The 21,273-nt window shown below is 34.4% G+C and overlaps 1 protein-coding gene across 1 annotated transcript in view; it reads left to right on the top strand.

Annotated features, from left to right (window-relative positions):
* NSD3 (nuclear receptor binding SET domain protein 3) overlaps window positions 1-21,273 on the top strand; it is a 138,728-nt gene that overhangs the window by 105,846 nt on the left and 11,609 nt on the right. The window contains exons 13-20 of the mRNA XM_051975533.1: window positions 2,264-2,461; window positions 4,117-4,290; window positions 9,083-9,226; window positions 12,112-12,272; window positions 14,686-14,690; window positions 15,836-16,038; window positions 18,013-18,125; window positions 18,704-18,973. Of these exons, the coding sequence (XP_051831493.1) occupies window positions 2,264-2,461; window positions 4,117-4,290; window positions 9,083-9,226; window positions 12,112-12,272; window positions 14,686-14,690; window positions 15,836-16,038; window positions 18,013-18,125; window positions 18,704-18,973 (1,268 nt within the window). The remainder of the gene's footprint in view (window positions 1-2,263; window positions 2,462-4,116; window positions 4,291-9,082; window positions 9,227-12,111; window positions 12,273-14,685; window positions 14,691-15,835; window positions 16,039-18,012; window positions 18,126-18,703; window positions 18,974-21,273) is intronic.

Here is a 21,273-nt window from a genome sequence, read left to right as displayed (position 1 = left end):
CAGGAAAACAGTATACTTTCTTTTTTTTTGAATGGTAATTCATATTGGTTTATTCAGGAATTAAGCTTGTGAAATCACCAAGATCTAAGAATGGAATCTAAAGGCCCTTCACAGGCAATACTCAGACTTTTGAACAAGAATGTCACCAGCATTAATTAAATGATTTAGTCAAGTAGATTTCCTTATACAAATGAATGGGTTCATGAGAGTGACAGTATAGCAAGTCAGTGATGCCTACAGCTAAAAAAGCCTCCTTACTTTGAAATCATGGCTTATTGATTTATGCAAACTTGGCAAGGAAATGGCAGAAACTGTACAACATCATTCACTGTAGATTGCAAAAACTTAGTACTGATAAAATTCCTAGAAAGTCATGATCAAGTAGTTAGAATTACATATGAGAAACCTGCAATTTTTGGAGCTTACAATCTAATCAAAGATGACAACACATTAAAAGATGCTAAAAAGCAAACTGGTATGGGGGAACAATTGGCAGGATGACTTCATTTTGCAGAATGATGAGTTTCTGGATATCATGGAATTGAGGAAGTCAGATGGTTGGAAAATAATGAGGTAAATTCTCTAGTTGCCCTTCTCAAACAGAGGGAAAGCTTCCACTTGCTCACCCAAGATGGACTTTATATAAGTTATTGATAATATATTAAATAGCATAAGACAAAATACAAGTCCCCAAGTACTCCCCAGTTGACATCTAATCATTAATAATTACTCCTTGCATCCAGCAAGTACTCTCCTAACTACTGTGATTTAGCACCTGTTTTCCACAGAATGGCAAAAGGAACTCCCAACAACTATATGATTCCCTAACACTCCCCTGATTTATCCTTTAATTCATCCTGTACCTTAAAAAAAGGTTAAACAAATGAAAAAATATTTATTTAGAACTTTAATATGTGTCAACAACTGCTTAACAATAGTGACATAGAAAAACATGAACAGTATGTGTTTTCAAAGAGCTTAACTATGATCTTGAGACAACATATCCTCTGAAATATGCAATGATGATTTTATCGACAAAGAAGACAAGAAAAAACATTTCATTCAGTGGTGATTTTAGGGAAGATTTTCATTTGTAATAAGTTTGTGGAATTTTTTTAAAAATACATAATAATGGTTCCAGCTGCAGTGCAGATAAAAGGCCCAGTGACAGGATAGATGATAAGACCTATAATCCAAAAAGTTCATCAACACCGTAGATGGTGTGGCCTATTGAATCACATTCCCCATCCCTTCACCTTTCTTCCTCTTCCTCCCCCCCCCCTCGTCCCCCCACCTTTGCATCTTATACAAAGTTAATCATCAGTACAAGTGAATGCAACAGAACTAAGTGGAGACCAAAAATTCATTATAAACGATAAAGACATTAAGCATCTATATATAAGGTGCTCTGCTAGATATATAGGCTAGATAGATAAATATGATACATTTTATGCTCTCTTTTAAAAGATTTTATAAGATAATCAAAAAGAAAATACATGCAAATAACCATAGTATAAAGGAGAATATATTGGGGACAGAGATGACATTTAGGTAGAGATCAGTAAGAAATTTGAAAAGATTATAGATAAGTTGAGGAGTTGGTGAGCTGGGGAAGGAAGAAGTGTTTCAGGGGAATTTTTATAGAGAAGCCAGATATCCAATCTGAGTTTTGAAGGATGAAACTTTCAATAGGCTAGGCAGTGTCAGGATAGGAAGTTTATTCCAGATATAGGGGAATACATGGGCAAAGATATGAGAGTAGGAGTGTTCATTTTGAAACTGGAAAGATTAGTATAGTAAGCATATCCCCTACTCACATTTTTTCCTTCTTCAGTCATATCTCAAGATTGTTATGTGGTAGTTTATTTTGGTAAGTATTGGGAAGTTTTGGTATGTATCTCTGTTGGATTGGTTTTGCAGTTGACTCTTACAAGGGTATGTATTCATTGGAACAGAAGAAAGAATGTTAATGAACTGGTTGATAACAAAAAGGTTTAAAAAAACTCAGGTTTTCTCTCTTGCCTTCTTTGCAGAAAACACTATCAAGTATTCATGCTAGAAAACAACCACTGCACAACTAGAAGGAATTAGTAGTACAGGATTTTTCTAGAGAATTCATTATGATCCAAGTCCATAAAATACTGTTATTATGAGCATCCACAGATATGTGGAAATACTTGCTTTTTAAACATATAGCCCTTTCTTTGTAATATTATTTATTTAAATGGAATATAACAATCTTGGTTTTTTGGGTATTTTCTAGGGCAGCATACTTGCTTCTCTTGTAAGGTTCCTGGTAAAGATGTGAAACGCTGTTCTGTTACTGCTTGTGGTAAATTTTACCATGAGGCCTGTATTCGCAAATTTGCTACTGCTGTCTTTGAGTCTAGAGGATTCCGCTGTCCTCAACACTGCTGCTCTACTTGTTCCATGGAGAAAGATATCCACAAAGCAAGCAAAGGTGAAGCAAAGTTAATGGGAACAAGAACCTGTGAACACAAATTCTATAAATGAGTTCACTACAAATCTCTTTATATAACTCTCTGTTATCTGTGGGCCAGAGACGTAGGTTATATTTGGGGTATAGGGTTTATATTTTGGAAAGTCCTCTTGTGCTCTTACAAGTCCTGCTTATTTTGCTTAATCAAATAACATTTATTAAATACTTTTTAAGCACTATGTACTGTGCCAAGCATTGGGGATAGAGAGACAAAATTGAAATAGTCTTAATTTCAAGGGACTATTCTATCATGAGAGATAAACATGTATCCATATAAGTATATACAAGGTAAGCACAAGGTAATTTTGAGAGGAGGGACTAGGAATTTGGAACTTCATTAGAGAATTCATATCAAAGTTATGTTTGAATTATGTCTTGAAGGAAGTAAGGGTATTAAATTAAATGAAGGAATTAAAGGTAAGGATGAAGTATTCTAGACATAAGGAATAACCAGGTCATAGGCTTGGAAGTATTAAATGGAATGTCATCTGTGAGCAGCAGCAAGCAAGCCAACTGGAATGAATTGAAGAGTGAGGAGAATAATATAGAGAAAGGAAAGGGATGAGGTGGAGCCCAGAAGTTTTTATTGAGCCTACTGGCCTCTACTGATAACACTTTTGAATAGAGAATATCCTCTCATCCTCCTATCATTCAAGATGCCTATAGAACTTCCTTTTTTGTTGTAAATACTAATAACAGAAGCCTAAAAGTCCCCTGCCAAGTTTGGCCATTAATAATAACTACTTCTTGCCACATAGCTGTAGCCATAGTAAACTAGGGATATCCTTTGGCTTAGGCTTAATTTCTACCTGTAGCTCCTACCCTGTGGGTTACACAATAAAATTCAGCTAGGAGTGGGCTTTTTGCAGAAAGAGTCTTCCTTTGTCTCATGAGGAACATAAAAACTAATTCAGATGAAGTGATTATTACTTTACTCCAGCCCTATGACCTTCTTATATATAGGTTAAGTTAGAAAGTCCCTTTCCCAAAGAATTGTTCCTTGTTGATCATTTTCAGTTTTCTTTCATTCTGTAGGCTGTATTTTCAGTTTCAAAAGCAGGCATAACAACAATTTTCATAGGATAATTAGTAAAGACTTTGTCCATTCCCTTTGCCTAAGCAGTAATTACATTCAGGCCTCGGGAAAAGTGCATTCCTAGTAATTCCTCTCTTCACCTGCCCTTTTACTAAATCATAGAGCAACAAGCAAACTTTTATGACCCTTTTATATCTGTAAAAAATTTTAGTTTCATCACAGATTCTAGAACATATTTTTGTTATCAAAGTTGTCATAACATTCTAAAGACATGTTTTTAAAAAATTCAGTAAAACAAAAATATGTCAGAACAGCCAAAACTTGGCTGTTTATTCCAGTGTCTACTTTTATGTTTAAATCCTCAGCTTCTTTTCAGAGTTTCCCTTCTCTTCTTAGTTTATCTATATTTGAATTGTTTATGTTGGAGCTACTTGTGCTGTGCATGTGTCACAGAATTAATCAGTATGCTTCAAGATCAAAATCAGTTATTTTGATAGACTATGTAAATTTCACTTTACAGGAGCTTTATTATCCAGGTGATCTTAAAAAATTTTTCTTGTTTGTATTTCTTTTTAAGCAGGTCGCATGATGAGATGTTTAAGGTGCCCAATTGCCTATCATTCAGGAGATGGCTGCATAGCTGCAGGAAGTCTATTTGTGTCGTCCTACATTCTCATCTGTAGTAACCATTCCAAGAGGAGCAGTCATTCTTCCTCTACTGTAAATGTAGGCTTTTGTTTCGTTTGTGCAAGAGGTGAGCACTAACATGGTTATTTTTCTTTCTCAGTTGATGCTACTGGTATATTTGTCTTTTAAAAATCATCTCTTTGAATTGGATGTAACCATAGAGATCATTCAGACTAACCTTACATTTTTTGCAAGCATCCCTTTTGTAATATCTGACACATTACCATCTAGATTCTGTCCCATCCTATAAGAGGAACTTTGCCTCATGAAACTTGAGATTCCAGAATAGGTCAAGCCAGAGTTTTATAAAAGTCTTATGTACTATGTTGAACTGAAATCTTCTGCCTTATATTAATTGGTCTAAGTTCTTTCCTCTAGGACAATACAGAATCAACTTAAGTCCTTATTTATCCAATAACCCTTCAGATATTAAATTACCTTTTATCTAGAGCCCTGTGATTATAAAATTTTCATTTGGAAGACAAGATTAGTAAATTTGTTTTCAGTACTTGATACTGTTTCATCGTATTGTTTTGGTCCATCATCAAAGCTTTATGGAACATGGTCAAGACAGCAAATGTGGTACTAATTAAGGTCTAGTACTACAAGCTTTCTCAATTCTTAGCTATTTAAGTCTAAAAATACCAAGAACTAATATTTACCCTTTTATTAACTCAAGCAGTGCATCATCATCTAGGTAGCTTAATGAATTAAACCATTTTCAGTTGGCTATTTTATGGGGACATCCAGCTACTGTGCTATACCATACTATGCATTTGTTATACCACATAATATTTGTAAAGAGTAAATAATTTAGGAATCAATGAATGCTAATTCCCCAGGACAGTTTTTAATGTCAAGTGACACTTAACTTTCCTTTATTAATTAGGTATATTTGAAAGTTTTAACTCATTAGACTTGTTAATCTCTCTTAGAATTTTATAGAAAATAAATAATTTTCTTTTTTGCACAGAAGTGATCTTTTTTATTTTGGTTAATATACTTTATTTTCTACCAGATCTGTGATTCCCCTGGTGTTGGGTAGTCCTGGTTAGGAAATTTCTTCTATGAATACAGATATGCAGCCGCTGTGTAACTTAGAGCCTTTGAGATTTTAAAAGATTAATTATCTTGTAGGGTCACATAGTAGATCATCAGAGGAAGAATTTGAGCTTAGGTCTTCCTTATTCTATACCAGGGCTTCTTAAATTTTTTCCACTCACAATCCCTTTTCACCCAAGAAATTTTTAATATGACGTGAGTATATAGGTATATAAAATAGGTATACAAATCAAACATTTACTGATCCTAAATTATAATTTCATGACCCAACTAATAGACTCATAGATCCAGATTTGGGAAGTGTGGAGATCATCAGTTCCAATCATATCATTTTATTGATAAGGAAAACTGAGATCCAGAAAAATTTAGTAATTTGCCTACTAAAGTCACAGGGGCAATAAGTAGCAGAGCTGGTACTCTTAAATCACTGTACCACTACATTGTTGTCTCTAATCTTCAATAGGAAAAATTTTATCTTGCCAAAAATGTGTGTGTGTGTGTGTGTGTGTGTGTGTGTGTGTGTGTGTGTGTGTGTGTTTATTACCGAGGGCTGAGAACTGTAATCAAGCTTACTTTTGTGATTAACTTTGCTTTAAACAACATAGGAAAGGTTTTCCATAACTTGTAGTAATTAAGTACTGTGCCCAAAGTTATTCTCTTTGCCATTTATTAGCAGATTTAGTCCCATTGTACACACTCTTCTCGATGTGTACTTGGGTTTTATGTACTAGAGTATAGTGCTCTTTATAGAGCTTTATGACTAGCATGAATTGTGATTCTCATGAAAGTATGTGGGCTGTGTGCTTACCATTAGAAGAATAAACATAAGATACTGTTATACTACTACAAGGACAAGTGAATATTACAGTAAAACATTGCTTAGCAAACAGTATATGCTAAAAATTTGTAGTAAATATTTTTGCTCCATATTTGTAGCATTTTTTAAAAAATTTTTGATTTGGCAGAAAGACAGATAAGCACAAAAAGTTTTCATTTTTTTCTCCTTTCCTCCTCTTCACTCAATGAGTGTCACAAGAAAATAACAACATAAAATGCTTACCTTTAAAAAATTTTAAAGCAGCAGATTTGTGACAGTGATAAAATTTCATTATCTCTCATAAAAATCCCAGCAATTTAATTTAACTGACAGCACATGAGCTTACACCTAAACATATTTATATCAGCCATTTTGTAGCTAAAGTTTGTAACTGCTGTGTTGTTTAATCTGTGGGCCTATTTTGTTTTTCATTAGTACTTTATATAATAAAACTTGTTCTTGAGCATTTCTTTTGATAATTGGTAGATCATTTATTTTGAAATAATTTTCAAGAATACGGGGACAATTAGAAAAGAGTTTAGGACTCGTCATTTAGTGTAGAGTATTGCATTTGGGGCTTTTGAATTTTAAATAAATTAGATCCCTTGAGTAATCATAATGGTAACATATTTACTAGAAATATGAAGGTATCCTCCTAGAGCCAAGGCATTTTTGCATCTTTTATGTTTTCATCATAAAGAACCTAACACAGTGCTTAGCATTTTTTTTTTTTTTGGCAAAATTTATTGTTTTGACTTATTGTTTTGAATTCTTTCTCACATCCTCTATGGGGTAAATGGCTTCCCACATTACAGATAAGGAAATAAAGGCAAAAATATTAAATTTCATTGAAAGTCATAAAATTCAAATATACTGTTATGTCACAGGATTCATTTTTCAATTACCTCCATATGGTTTATCAAACATAAATAAATTCTAAAAATTTTGTTTTTATTCATTTTGATAAAATTATACTTTATAATATAAAAACTGTAGTTTCTAAATTTTGTGCATTATGCAGGAAAAAGCTTTAATTTCCCACCCATTATTTGGCAGACATTGTTCTTACCATGTTAACTATTGGGAATTGAGGAGATTGGGAAAGGATTTTTGTAGTAACTATAAAGTGAAGCACAAGAAGCTTTTTGAGGTGAAAATGAAAATGTCATAGTTCTCTCAACATTTATTTATTAAAGTTACCATTTTTAAGAAAGTTAAATTTGACTAAAAAGCATTTATTTAAATTGTGACATTAGAAAATAACATAAAATAACAGATTCTATAGAACTAAGAAATACCTTAGAGATTATCTAATGAATCCTTTAGTTTGTATGGATAAAAAAGGAAATGAGTTTTAGCCTGATTTGCCAAAAGCCACACAAAAGGAAAAAAGGCGATGAGTAACTAGAGCTGAGTCACCTGGCTCCTCCTCCCAGTGCACCTTCCACCATTTCTTTGGTTTAGTTTTCTTTCAGTGAGTTTTTAAAAAATAATTTCTTTTAAACTTAGGAATTTCTAAAAACCAGGACTCTTGATTCTTCATATCCTACCTCCCAGGAATTACATGTAATTTTTGAAGGGATGGGGGGAAGATGATAATTAAGGAGTTACATCTCCCCATTGACTTTTGGTGAAACATCATGCCTCAGTTGATGAGATAATCATATTTTTATGTGCTAAGACAAAATGTGTTTCTCAGCATCTATCTTTTGTCATCAGGTAGCCCATGCTGAAAATTTCAGTGTTAGATTTTAGTAATGACAATTAATAGTGGTATTGGGCAGGTGGGAGGGAGGTTTAGGTTATTTTATTAAATTCATGAAAATTATCTTGATAATACACAGTTTAGGCTCAGAGAATCATATGTTAGTGACTACTTCCAGTTCAGTTTTGAGCATCTGAGCAAATGAAATGCCAGGCCTGATCTAACATAATACGAGGTTGATAAAGATGATGACAATTCGGTCCCCCAGGACAGTGAATGTAATTTTGAAGCATATGATCCCTGTAAACTGCATTTACTAAAGCAAAGTTCATCATCACCTTCGGGGCTATATAAAATAAATAGTACCTAGGATTTTGTTTTGTCAAACAGCTGGTAGTCAAGGTAAGAAGAAACAGTTTCAGACTCCAGGCTAGATAACTGTTGTTTAAATTTTTAAAGCTTACAACATTTGTTGTTTCATCTACCAAGAAATTTTTCCGTGGAAGCAAGGAAGGTCACACTAGTGAGCTTGTCTGCCTTCGCTGAGCAGATAGATTTACATCCAGTAGAGAACTCATATACTCTTGATTGTGGAAAATGATGAAATAATTTTCTGTCACCTTACAACAGTTCATGACTTCTTAGTCATATGCAATTTTAATAGAGAACAGTGTTGTGAATGAGGAAAAGGTATTAAGAGTTTGACTAAAGGTTTTGAGCATGTTGACAAGATTCTTCCTTGGACAAACTGGCAAAGAATAGATTCAGTTTTGCCCTCAGCTAGTATTTGATGATTGAATCTTAAAAGAATTGGGCCTATTCAGTTGTCAAAAATTATTATTTCTCAGCTTTTGAATTGAGAGCTTTAAAAGTGATCTGTTTTGGTAAAATTATGAGGTATGGAAGTATTTTAAATGAAATCATAAAAATATAGAAATGTGGCTATTCAAAAGGGAAGTAACTAGTTTCTTTGTGTCTTTGAAATGCAGTTCAGCTCTTTAAAACTAAGTACTGTTCATCTGTTTTTAGATATAAAAGTCTTTATTTTCTCTTTTTTCTATGTAGGCTTCCACTTAAAGTAGAAGCAGTAAGTCATCCAGACTCCCACTAGTAGCTATAGAAACTTTTCTGTCAGATCTTTCTTTTTCTTCATATTATCTTTTCTTTCAAACTTTAAAGCATAGTTGCATAATAGGTATTGATTTATTTTATTTTTCCCAATGGAATCATGGGTAGTTTCATTGCAACTCATCTCTTTCTGTTTGTTTCGTATAGGGCTGATAGTTCAGGATCATTCAGACCCCATGTTCAGTTCATATGCCTATAAGTCCCACTACCTACTGAATGAATCAAATCGTGCTGAGTTGAAATTACCTATGATTCCTTCTTCGTCAGCTTCCAAAAAGAAATGTGAGAAAGGTAAAAACTAAAATAGTTTCTCTCTTCTTTTATTTTTGCTTTTTCTATCTTTTTTCTTTAAATAAAAGAAAAATGTATGCCTCTCAAGCAACATCTGTTGTTTTTGGTAAATTTTGCCTTGGTTGTTGTGAGTGTGTATTCATATGACTGGTAGAAGTTACTAAAAGGGCTTACAATAATTGCATCATTACAAATTTCTACCTGTTCTTCTTCCTGAGAGTCAGGGTTTTTTGATAGACTGCCTCTACCATACCAGGAGGTTCAGTTTGTTAAGCTCGAAGTTTACTTAATGTAGAATGTTATTCTGAGGCTACCTTTCCCTTCTGTGCACATAAAAACTCTCATTTATGTTAAAGGAAGGTGAATACATTTGGAAATAATTGTTGTAACTCCTGACCATTGATAATATGTAGATAACCCATGATAATTCATATGTTCATGATGTTTTCCTTAGGCAGATATTAGGATCTTTAGTTTAGAGTTAGAAGGATCATCTAGTCCAACTCCTTTATTTTGCAAAAAAAAAAAAAAAAGAAAACAGAGAAGGGTCTTTTGGTCAAATGACTTGACCCAAGTTACATAGGGATTAAGTGGCCTACCTGGGATTAGAATATAAGTCCTTTTATTTCATATCCAGCCTTTTTACTGTTCTTGCTGCTTCTCTAATAATAACATTAACTGGCCTCCCCTGAGCACATGGGGCAAACAGTCCAAGAGTGGGTTGAGTAAGAAAAGAAAGGGAAACCTACCTGAAATATAACAATTTACTATGGATAAATCATCCATAGATAATTTGGAATCAGTTGTCTTTGTATATTCTTTTAGTCGATTAATTGGAGAGAGGAGGTCTTACTTTTAAATTTAGCCTGCATCTAATGAGAGAGGAAGAACGTTTAGTGATATTTCTGTGGGAAGTTGGTACTTCACCTGTCAATCCTAAACAAATTAATTTAATATATAAATAGATTTCTTTTAGCTGTGCATATTTCTCTTATCATCAGGATAGGTTTCTAACTCTTGCCAGCCCCCATTAAAAACTAAACAAAAACCCAGAAAAATAACTTTTTGTTCTGTTCTATTGTCCTGCCTCATTTCAAAATGAAGATATAAAGCATCACTAAAAGGAAATATGACACTCAAAATATTCTGTATTTTGAAGAGGCAAGTACTTTGGAAGCTATGAAGAATTACATTGGAATTGTTTGTGGGGTTTTTTCATAAGTCAATTTGTATCTTGTTTAGTGAAATTACTTTCAGTGAAGTCCAGATGATAGATATGTAACCTACTTTGTAACAAAATGTGTACTTATACCTCTCCCTCTGAATTTAGATAATCTGAGGCATTTAGGGAAATGGTATCCCTGTTGATGTCTCTAAAATTAGATGATTACAATTTCTGCCTGCTTTGTTTTCAATACTCAGTGCTAATCCTGATATAAATAAAATTATTTTGAGCCCTGTGTTTGCTGAATTGGATAGTTCATTACTAATGCATATAAAAGAAACTTTTCTTGTTTAGCACAGAGATGCTCCTTTTTGTATTTTACTTTTTGATTTGGATTTCTTGTGCATTGGCATCTTACCATGGGAGTTTTCAATAGTCAGCTTGATTCTCTCATCCAGAGTATCAAAGCCAAGTCTTGATTGACTTTGTTAGAGGAAGGACAAACCGAATACTACCAATCTGTGTAAAACAAAGAGAGATTCCCTACTTTAATATAACACTCCACTTTTAAAATATACAGAACTGGAGAATTGGGCTACTTGGTCAAGTTTGAAGTAAAGGGAGAAAATAACAGATAATTGTGTATAAGGGTTTTAGCAGAGGAAATACAATCAATTATGTTATCAATTTAAAAGATTGAAAGTCTGTAGGTGGGCAAGAATATTCAAAAGGTTGGATGATATATATTTCTTAGCTTTCCTAGATTTTTTGCAATGGGAATCAAAGTCCCAGTATAACTCAGTGAATAATAGTAGTGTTGAATAAATGTTGTCATAAATGCATTTACAATGTGAGTTTTGTTTATCCATTGAAGATGAAATTTATTTACCTTTCCATCAATGACCACTTTGAAGACATATAAGAATATCAAAGCCAAAAAAGCAAGTCCTGCTTATTTTGGATTTTATTTATTATATTTGGTTTATTCTTCATCCTAAGATAATTTTGTGCCCTTACAGGGGTCTTCTGATTGGCAGTAGGTGAGAGACAATTCTTTCTGTTACCACTTCATTTCAAATAGTTTTTTTTTAAAACATTTATACTCCAAAAGCTGGTTGACCTTCATTATCAACAACAACAAAAAAATGAACATAGTTGCCATCACAAATTTGAAGAAAATATCCTCCTTTTTGCTTTTTTTGTGTGTGTTTTAAAAAATGGAAACAGAAGCTATGGCTATGAAGCAATCAAGAGACTACTTTTCATGCCTATTAACTTACTAATAAGAAGGAATTCAGATATACCCATGGTATTGGTTTAGAATAAGAAAATAAGGCTTACAAAGAAGATAACAACAAAAAAGAAACTCAAATTGACCCACTCTAAATGATTTTTGTTCCCACTTGACTATGTTTTCATCTGTTTGGCTTGGTGTTAAACAGGTCATTAAATCTTAAGGTTTTGCATGTGAAATGTATCATTTTTAATGAGTCTTATTTCCTTACTCTGGTGGCAAAGAGAGACAAGTCTCTTTCCCTATTCTGGGGAGTAGCAGGCCTGCTTGTTTTCTTTTTTGAGTCATTAAGATGACAGTGACCTGATCCCTTTCTTTACTTTTAAAAAGTCTTAACATAAGGTAATATAATGAAATTAAAAGAAAATCTTTGTTCTCTTTCTTCTTTCCTTTTGTCAGTTATTGAAACTATTTGTTTGTTTCAAGGTGGAAAACTGTTGTGCTGTGAATCGTGCCCAGCTTCCTTCCATCCGGAATGCCTCAGCATAACAATGCCAGAGGGCTGCTGGAATTGTAATGACTGTAAAGCTGGCAAGAAACTCCATTACAAGCAGATTGTTTGGGTCAAGCTAGGAAACTACAGGCAAGTTTCTAAGGGCAAAGAGAAATTCTGTCACTTTGAAGACTTAGGTTTTTAACTTAACTAGATTATTGATGGGGGGGGCTATGGGGAATTCTTTTCCTAAATACAAGATAAACATGACATCTATTCAGCATTTTAAATTTTATTTTATTTTTAAGATTTAAGAGAGCTGTCTTTGGAATCTCTCTCTTTTTTTTTTTTTTTATAATAACTTTTTATTGATAGAACCCATGCCAGGGTAATTTTTTACAGCATTTTCCCTTGCATTCACTTCTGTTCTGATTTTTTCCCTTCCCTCCCTCCACTTCCTCCCTTAGATGGCAAGCAGTCCTGTACATGTTGAATAGGTTACAGTATATCCTAGATACAATGTATGCGTGCAGAACCGAACAGTTTTCTTGTTGCACAGGGAGAATTGAATTCAGAAGGTATAAATAACCCGGGAAGAAAAACAAAAATGCAAGCAGTTTATATTCATCTCCCAGTGTTCTTTCTTTGGGTGTAGCTGCTTCTGCCCATCTTTGATCAATTGAAACTGAATTAACTCTCTTTATCGAAGAGATCCACTTCCATCAGAATACATCCTCAAACAGTATCATTGTTGAGGTATATAGTGATCTCCTGGTTCTGCTCATTTCACTTAGCATCAGTTCATGTAAGTCTCGCCAGTCCTCTCTGTATTCATCCTGCTGGTCATTCCTTACAGAACAATAATATTCCATAACGTTCATATACCACAATTTACTCAACCATTCTCCAGTTGATGGACATCCATTCATTTTCCAGCTTCTAGCCCCTACAAACAGGGCTGCCACAAACATTTTGGCACATACAGGTCCCTTTCCCTTCTTTAGTATCTCTTTGGGGTATAAGCCCAGTAGAAATACTGCTGGATCAAAGGGTATGCACAGTTTGATAACTTTTTGAGCATAGTTCCAAATTGCTCTCCAGAATGGCTGGATGTTGTCTTTGGAATTCTCTTGATAATTTTGGGAGTGGAGACAGTTGAGAGAAGAGGAAAAATGACTTCACTTTGTGAAGGGATTTCTGCTATTTCCAAGTGAAAAAGTTTATGATTGTCAGCAGAACTGTTTATAAAAATCTCTTTGTGTTCATAGTACTGTTGAACCTAAATCTAAATCACTTCTAACTAGAAACCTTAAAGATTTAGGTTCTTTGGATCTGAAGAAGAGAATTTAGAATCTGATGGGAATAAAAATCTTTCCAAAAGAACCTTTTAGTCTGACTAAAAAAGGAAGAGAGAAGTAGCATTTCCTCTATTGTACAAAACTCCCTCCAAAAATCTTAGACTTTAAGTTGTTTTTCAGAACTGATAAATAACCAGAGTATATAACGTTTGTACCTCTATAGAATTTGAGATTTAGATCTAAAAGGGAATCTTAGAATTCATAATTTCCAGCCAGTTCAATTTTCAGATGAAGAAACTGCTGCCCAGAGAGATGACATGACATACCTAAGATCCCACAGGTATTATTAAATAAGTGTGAGATTTAAACCTATCTTTTCTAACTCTAGTCCCAAAGACCTTTCTCTTGCTTTTAATCCCATATTTATCATTTTGTTAAAGAATTCAGAGTATCACCAAAATAAATTTTATAACTAAGATTTCACCAAGTGCAAGATATAATTCAAGTTATTTTTCTTTTTTTAAAAAAGAGCAGAATACTATTGTATTTATACCAGAATCCCAACGTGTTGGGTTGGGTTTTTTTTTTTCAGTTATTGATATAAAATAATTTTTAATAAGGCTCATTTTGTCTCCTATATTTGCTTAGCTTATAGACCCATCTTCTAACTTAGTTTTTAAAAGTTCACAAATGTGACGTTCAGTGGAGATCAATCATAATAAGGCACTTAGTATGCAAAAAAAGAAAATCTTTAAAGGATACTCAAGGCAGTGCTTCCCAGTTGAGTTCATTGACAATGTTTTTCTATTCAGGCAAATTCTTCTGGTATGTTTTGGAAAAACTTCAACATTTCATTCTGAACTAGCCCTTTATGTAGTAGTAGTAGTAGTAGTAGCAGCATTTTTGGTGTGGCTAATTTGATTCAGCTAGACCACATGAAGCTGTTTATTTGAGTAGTGAGTTATTCCAATCCAGAGGTTCCTAAGGAATAAAATGGAAGGTATGTAGCAAATCCTGAGAGATCAAGTAATCCAACCCTCTTTGGACGTCTTAATTATTCCCATCCTGCATCTTAACATGGTTAAATTCCTCAAAATATTTAGAAACATCTAGAATATCCATTTCACAGACTGCTTCAAGAGTAAATTAAATAGTACCTTAATTAGTATTGTTTTCTTAAATTGGGTACCAATTCTTATTGTAATGTTCATTGGTGGGGGTGGGGAGGTGTATTAGGGAGAAATTCCAAAATATGGAATGTCTGTGCAGATTCTGTACTGTGTGTTGAGGAATGCAAATTTTTCACCAGCTCAGTAATGTTCACCGAGATATTTGTTAAGGCTTTTTAAAACACATGGCCCTGAAAAAAGAAGATGATGCCCAAAAAACTGTTTTGTGTGTTTGCTGTTGATTTTCATGATCTCATGTAAGTAGCAGTAAAAGAGAACCTGAGCTTGGGCTTCCTTAGCTTCTTCCATCCATTTCTTGACTTTCTAATTGCCAGAAGCTATCAAATGCTTCACAGATGGTTTTGTTTAATTGTTGCTAGAGTACTCTTTCCTTGTATGAGGCATTTTTGCCTTTATTTTATTCCAGACTCCAGTTTGTTGAAATTTAAGAACCATGATTGATACCACGTACTATTGAATTACAGTGTAGTGTAAAACATTGCACATTTGGCCAAAAGGTGTCTGTCCTCAACTGACTGAAGATTCAAAAATTCTCTTGGAAGGAAGAGTACTATTGAAGAAAGAAGCCTTGCCACATCTTTGATGGCATCAGCTTATTCTCAAAATGCATTCATGAATGTGTCATGTTCAGTTATGTTATGAGAGAGCACATAGTTGAACCAATTTCTCTAGGAGAAATCCTGACTTATTATCTGAAGTTGAAATGACATTGAACATAAGAAAAAAACTTTTCAATCTGTATTCTCTCTGTGTTCGTATAAAAAATTATACGATTCACTTTTAAATAATTTCTTAGTTTAAACAAGATTAAAAACCAATAAAGCCTTTTATGGTATTAGGACCTAAACAAAATTTATAAATTATATAACTTTTCCTTTTTTTCCCCCTAGGAGAGGCAGCGTGGCGTAGTGGATAGAGAGCTGGCCTCGGAGCCAGGAAGACCTGGGTTCAAGTCCCGCCTCTGACACATACTGGCTGTGTGACCCTCGGCAAGTCACTTAACCTCTCAGTGCTCTAGGCAACTCTCTAAGACTCTTAAGTTGCAGAGAAGGTGCCGACCTGCATTGGGAGAGGGAGTTTCCTCATCTGGGAGTTCCCTATACTAATGAAATCACAGGTCCAGTCCATATCCCTGTCCCTTTTTTCTTCCACCAAGCTTGAAGTAATAATTATGTGGTTTCTTTTCTCATGGTCCCAAGTATTTTATTTAAAACTGATTTTGTTTCTAGGTGGTGGCCAGCAGAGATCTGCAATCCTAGGTCCGTGCCTCTTAACATCCAAGGCCTTAAACATGACTTGGGGGACTTTCCTGTGTTCTTCTTTGGTTCTCATGACTACTATTGGGTACACCAGGGCAGAGTGTTCCCATATGTTGAAGGAGACAAAAGCTTTGCTGAGGGGCAAACTAGTATTAACAAGACCTTCAAAAAAGGTAAATTGAATAATGTGTACTGTGGCTTAATATCAGGACTTTAGAAATTGATATCCTACCCAGTGGCCCCTCATTTGCATGGCAATAACATTGTTTTCATTAGATGTTAGAATTTTTAAAACTTGTATCTTTTGTTTTTATATTGCCTACATTTTCCCCATATCCTTTTTCTTCCCTCTTCTCAAAGACCTATCACTTATAATAAAAAAACTAAAATGAGGAAAAAAAGTTATCAAAACTGATCAGCACATTGAAAAAAATCTGATATTATATTAGTGTTCCCCACTGTCAACCTCCTGCCTCTGCAAAACATTGTGGCGAGATATCTCTTCTTTTGGGACCATTCTTGTTTGGGGAATTGGATTGGGTTGTGGGGGGGGAAGGGGGAAGGGTTGATTTGGTTTGTTTTGGTTTTTTTGTCATTTTGCAAAACTTTTTTTTTATTGTTTTATAGAAACTCTTCTGTTCCACGTATGTTGTTGGCAGTATTTTGTGTGTTTTCCTGATTCTCCTTGCATTACTTTGCATCAGCTTATGTAAATCTTTGTGCTTCTCTGTTTTCATCATGCTTGTCATTTGTATCACAGTTTGTTTGGCCATTTCCCATTTGACAGGCATCAACTTTGTTTCAAGTTGTTTGCTAGCACAAAGAGGCCACTATCAATATTTTGTTTTATTTGAAGTTCTACTTTATGTTAATAACCTCCTTGGGCTATATAGCCTTGCTAATGGAATCTCTAGGTCAAAGTCTATGAACATTTTAGTTGCTTTATTTGCACGATTACAAATTGTTTTCCAGAATGGTTGTACCAATTCACAGTTCCACCAATAATGTATTAGTTTTGCCTGTCTTTCCACAAACACAACAAAATTCTTTTGTTATCTTTGCTAGTTGGCTGGGTTTGAGGGGAAACTTCAGTTGTTTTGATTTGCTTTTCTCTGACTAGTGCTTTGGAACACTCTTAATGTGTTGCTAATAGTTTGCAATTCCTCTGTTAAAAACTGTTTGTTCATATCTTTTCCCAATCGTTCTATCATAGAGAATAGTTTTTGGTATTAAACAAGAGGTTAAAAATAAATGAATAGTGAACATATTACTTAAATATTCATTTTTTAAATATCCTTTTTTTAAACTAGAAGAAAATCTGGTAATATTCATTTTATACAACTTTTAACTTTAAAGGGGTGGGTACAGTTGCAAAAAATAAAGTAGATTATTTTAATTACATTAAATTGTAATTAAATTAATTTTGCACAAATAAAATTAACACAGGAAAAAAGGAAGAAGTCAGCTGGCAAAAAAAACTTTGTTTCATATATCTCTGGTAAAGAGTTTGATATCAAGCATATAACAAGAACTGATTTTTTCTTTTTACAATATCATATTCCCTCCCCACTTCAGCTTGTCATTTTGTTAGACACATATTGAAATACCCTTCACAAACAAATGCATTTGAGTACCATTATATCATATTACAGTAGTCTATGCTATTGGTTATTTCTCCATGCCTTGTTGACAAAAGTATATATTGCAAGGGTTATTTCCAGGGGGTCCTGGTTGTGTTGCCCAAAATAAACTCTTCAGACTCAGTAGAATAGTAGTAGCTATCAATTATTCCCTCTTACTCTTACAACTGTCTAATTTCCAAGATACTTTGACTTTCCAGAAAACAAAATCTAGAGCAAGATAACAAGCTTTCCTGGGTCTCCCTGAGAATCATCTTCTAACCGAAGTAGGTCTCAAATCAACTCTGATCCAAAGAGTTTGACATATAATTTTTAGAGTCCATGATTCACATTCCTAATTTATACATGTTCCTTTTGTTTGCTGGTCATGAGTTGGAAATTTCTAGAATCTAATTTTTAAGGGGGAAGAGGAGAAGAGAAAAAAAATTATTCTCCAGGCAGTGAAAGGACAATGTAAGAATCTCACTTGACATTTTCTGTTTACTTACATTATTTGCTATTATGTAGCACTTGAGGAAGCTGCAAAACGTTTCCAGGAGCTGAAAGCACAAAGAGAAAGTAAAGAAGCATTGGAGTTGGAAAGAAATTCAAGAAAACCCCCACCCTACAAGCACATTAAAGTGAGTGTTTCCCTTTGAGCAAATAGACTTCTTGCCAGGCACACAGTTTTTATAGTGATCACATGGACTGTCTTGTGACAGCTTCTACAAATTGTCACTTAGTCTCGTATTAATTTTAAGCACTTTAATGGGAACTCTTTCTGCTCCTTTTAACATCAAATGAAAGCCAAAGAGTGCACTGCTGGACCATTGTAATGAGGATTAAGCATTTAAAAACACAAAGACTTTCTGGGATATCTTGAATGTGACACATCATACATGAAACCTCATTTCTCACTTCACCAGTTAGACTGCATTCATTTAGTAATGACATTATCTTGTTTTTTTTAAGTATCTTGGTTCCAGAAAAGCTCAAAGCACTTTCACATAAATTATTTTGTTTATGCTCATAAAATTCCATTTAACTAGGAAGGAACACAGCTTGCCTTTGATTCATAAGTGAGCACCCAAGCTTTGGTAAGATGCCTTTCCCAGTCTCAGAGCAAGTCAGTAGCAGGTCTCAGACCAATCCTAAAAAATCATTCTTTTTTCTGTGCTTTGACCACTCATTGATTCTCATTTCTGCTTTTGTTTGTCAGGCCAATAAAGTGATAGGGAAGGTCCAGATCCAAGTGGCTGACCTGTCGGAGATCCCACGCTGTAATTGCAAGCCTGCTGATGAAAATCCCTGTGGTCTGGAGTCAGAGTGCTTGAACCGGATGCTGCAGTATGAGTGTCACCCCCAAGTGTGCCCGGCTGGGGACCGATGCCAGAACCAGTGCTTCACCAAAAGGCTCTATCCCGATGCAGAAGTCATCAAGACCGAGAGACGAGGCTGGGGCCTGAGGACCAAAAGGAGCATCAAGAAGGTGGCCTCCCTTGAAAATAAAGTGCCTATAACTGCACCTTGTAGAAGCTTGGGCTGTCTTGGTAAACCAGGAAAACTGGGAGCTTATCAAATTTTTGAGATTTACTTAGGTTACAAATTTAGCACCCCAAGATCCCTGCCTCATGTTTGGTATATAATAAGCACTTAATAAATGCTTGTTGACTAACAAAGAGGTTTTTATGGGAGCAGCCCCGAGTTCTCAGAAATTGTACCCATGGGGTGCAAACTCTTAACAGGTTGTACTAAAGTGGAAAAGTTTTGAGTACAAGTCTGGTGACAGATTGCCTTTCCTTCAAGGCCCATTTGGCTGGTAAAGAAAATTTGTTCCTACAGGGTTGTCCAGACAGAATCTTGTTACTAAATTGGGCTGGGGGTGGGTTGGGGGAGAGCAGGTTAATCAGTGTTGGTGGGAAAAATACTAATATCTAAAAATCATGTATATTTTGAAGTCTTAGTGACAAAGAAGGAAAAGTGAGAAGTTGGTAATTGAATAATACTTCAATTATGACATGATCACTGTTTTTTGGTGGTTTTTTTTTAATCTATTGTAATAGTTTCCATTTGTGAAGGAAAGAGAATTAAAGGTGTTTTGTTTTATAAATCTTAATATCCAAAGCAATGTTATTGAGTAGATTTATTTTTATCAAAGGCAAGTGTAGCTGAATGTGAAGAACCTCATCACCAGAAGGTTAGCCATCTAGTGGATATTTTTTCAGCCATTACTGCTCTAGAAAACTGTCTATAGAAAAAAAATGACCTGTACCTAGTTGGTGTTTGGGGGGAAAACATAGGACCCATCTTAGTTATTCACTCATATCACACTTGTGTAATCTTAACCAAAGACCAATTTTTAAATAGCCCTTTTCTAGCTTGCCCAAGAGAAGTAACTGTTATTCATTCAAGAAGGCACATACTCACTTTGCTAACAAAACTAATGTGTTATACTGTTATTTTTAAGTACATGTTGTTCTCAATATTCTTTTGTTAACCTGCATATAAATTGCTCTCTCCAGTAACACTGTATCACAGACTTAAGAGCTAGAAGGCATTGACATTGAGACCCACAGATATTAATTGACAAAAGCTAGATTTCAGTCTAGCTCTTGAGGCTGCAGATCCAGCATATTCTCCACTGTATAGTGTCTGTCTTTACTGGGATCCTTGTTAGTTGTGTGTTATCAACTGGTTCAACAAAAGCCTAATGTGAAGCAAAATATCACTGTAAACATAATTTCATAGGAGTAGCACTACGAATGAAAATCCAAAATTTGAACTAATACATTTTTAAATAATAGGGGAGTAGAAAAAATAAGAGGTGGGTGTAGGGAGAAAAAACAAAGACCATTGAGGCCTCTGGATCTATGGTCCTATATTGTACAGGGACGGGAATTCCCCTGAATCTGTAGGGCCAAAAAAGTGAGAAAACTATTCTTTCATCTGCCACAAAGCTGTTTTCAGATTGTCTGAATTTAATTTTTCTAGACTCATTAGTGGGTGCTTTGTATATTCTGCTCATTGAGGAAGTTTGATAGTGCAATGCATAGAAGATTGGACCTAGAGTCAGGAAGACCTAAATTCAAATTCAACCTCAGAGACTAGTGGTGTGTGATCCTTGGCAAATCATTTCATCTCTCTCTGCCCCAGTTCCTCATCTGTAAAATGAGAATAGTAATACTACCTGTCTCCTAGGAGAATGCTAAAATGAGATAATATTTGTATAGTGCTTTGCAAACCCTACAGCACTGTACAAATGCTGCTGCTAATGATGCTGAGCCTTTGACAGAAACAGTTATGAGAACAACAGAATTTGGTTGGAGAAAATGTTATGTGAGATATGCCAATGTTTATTTCTGTAGTGGAGATTCTTTTGCTTTTATCAGTTTTAATTAAGTGGATCTAGCAAGTTAATACTTTACCAAAACCAGGAAATATGAACTATATTATACAATTTCATTTAACTGGTATAGGCTGCTGTTGGCTATAAAAACACTAATGCTGGAATTTGGGATATAAAGGAAGGACTGATAAAAGCATGATCATGTTATAGAAAAATACTTGAAAACTAATATTTTTGTTTTTAAAATGGAATAGTTGGCAGATTTTTTTTTCATATAAATTTAAACATAAAAGGGAAAGAAAGATTATGTGATTATAAGAACTAATATTCATATAATATGGCTCATTTATTTTACTCATTTGGAGTATGGAGATCATATATCCCTAAACTAAACCATAACTCTATTTGCTGAAAATGTCACAAAATACCTGCCTATGAAGTTG

This window comes from Antechinus flavipes, chromosome 2, assembly GCF_016432865.1.
Source record: "Antechinus flavipes isolate AdamAnt ecotype Samford, QLD, Australia chromosome 2, AdamAnt_v2, whole genome shotgun sequence".
Classification (NCBI taxonomy): Eukaryota; Metazoa; Chordata; class Mammalia; order Dasyuromorphia; family Dasyuridae; genus Antechinus; species Antechinus flavipes.
The sequence above is the reverse complement of the archived record's forward strand: the minus strand, read 5'-3'. Positions and strand labels throughout refer to the sequence as shown.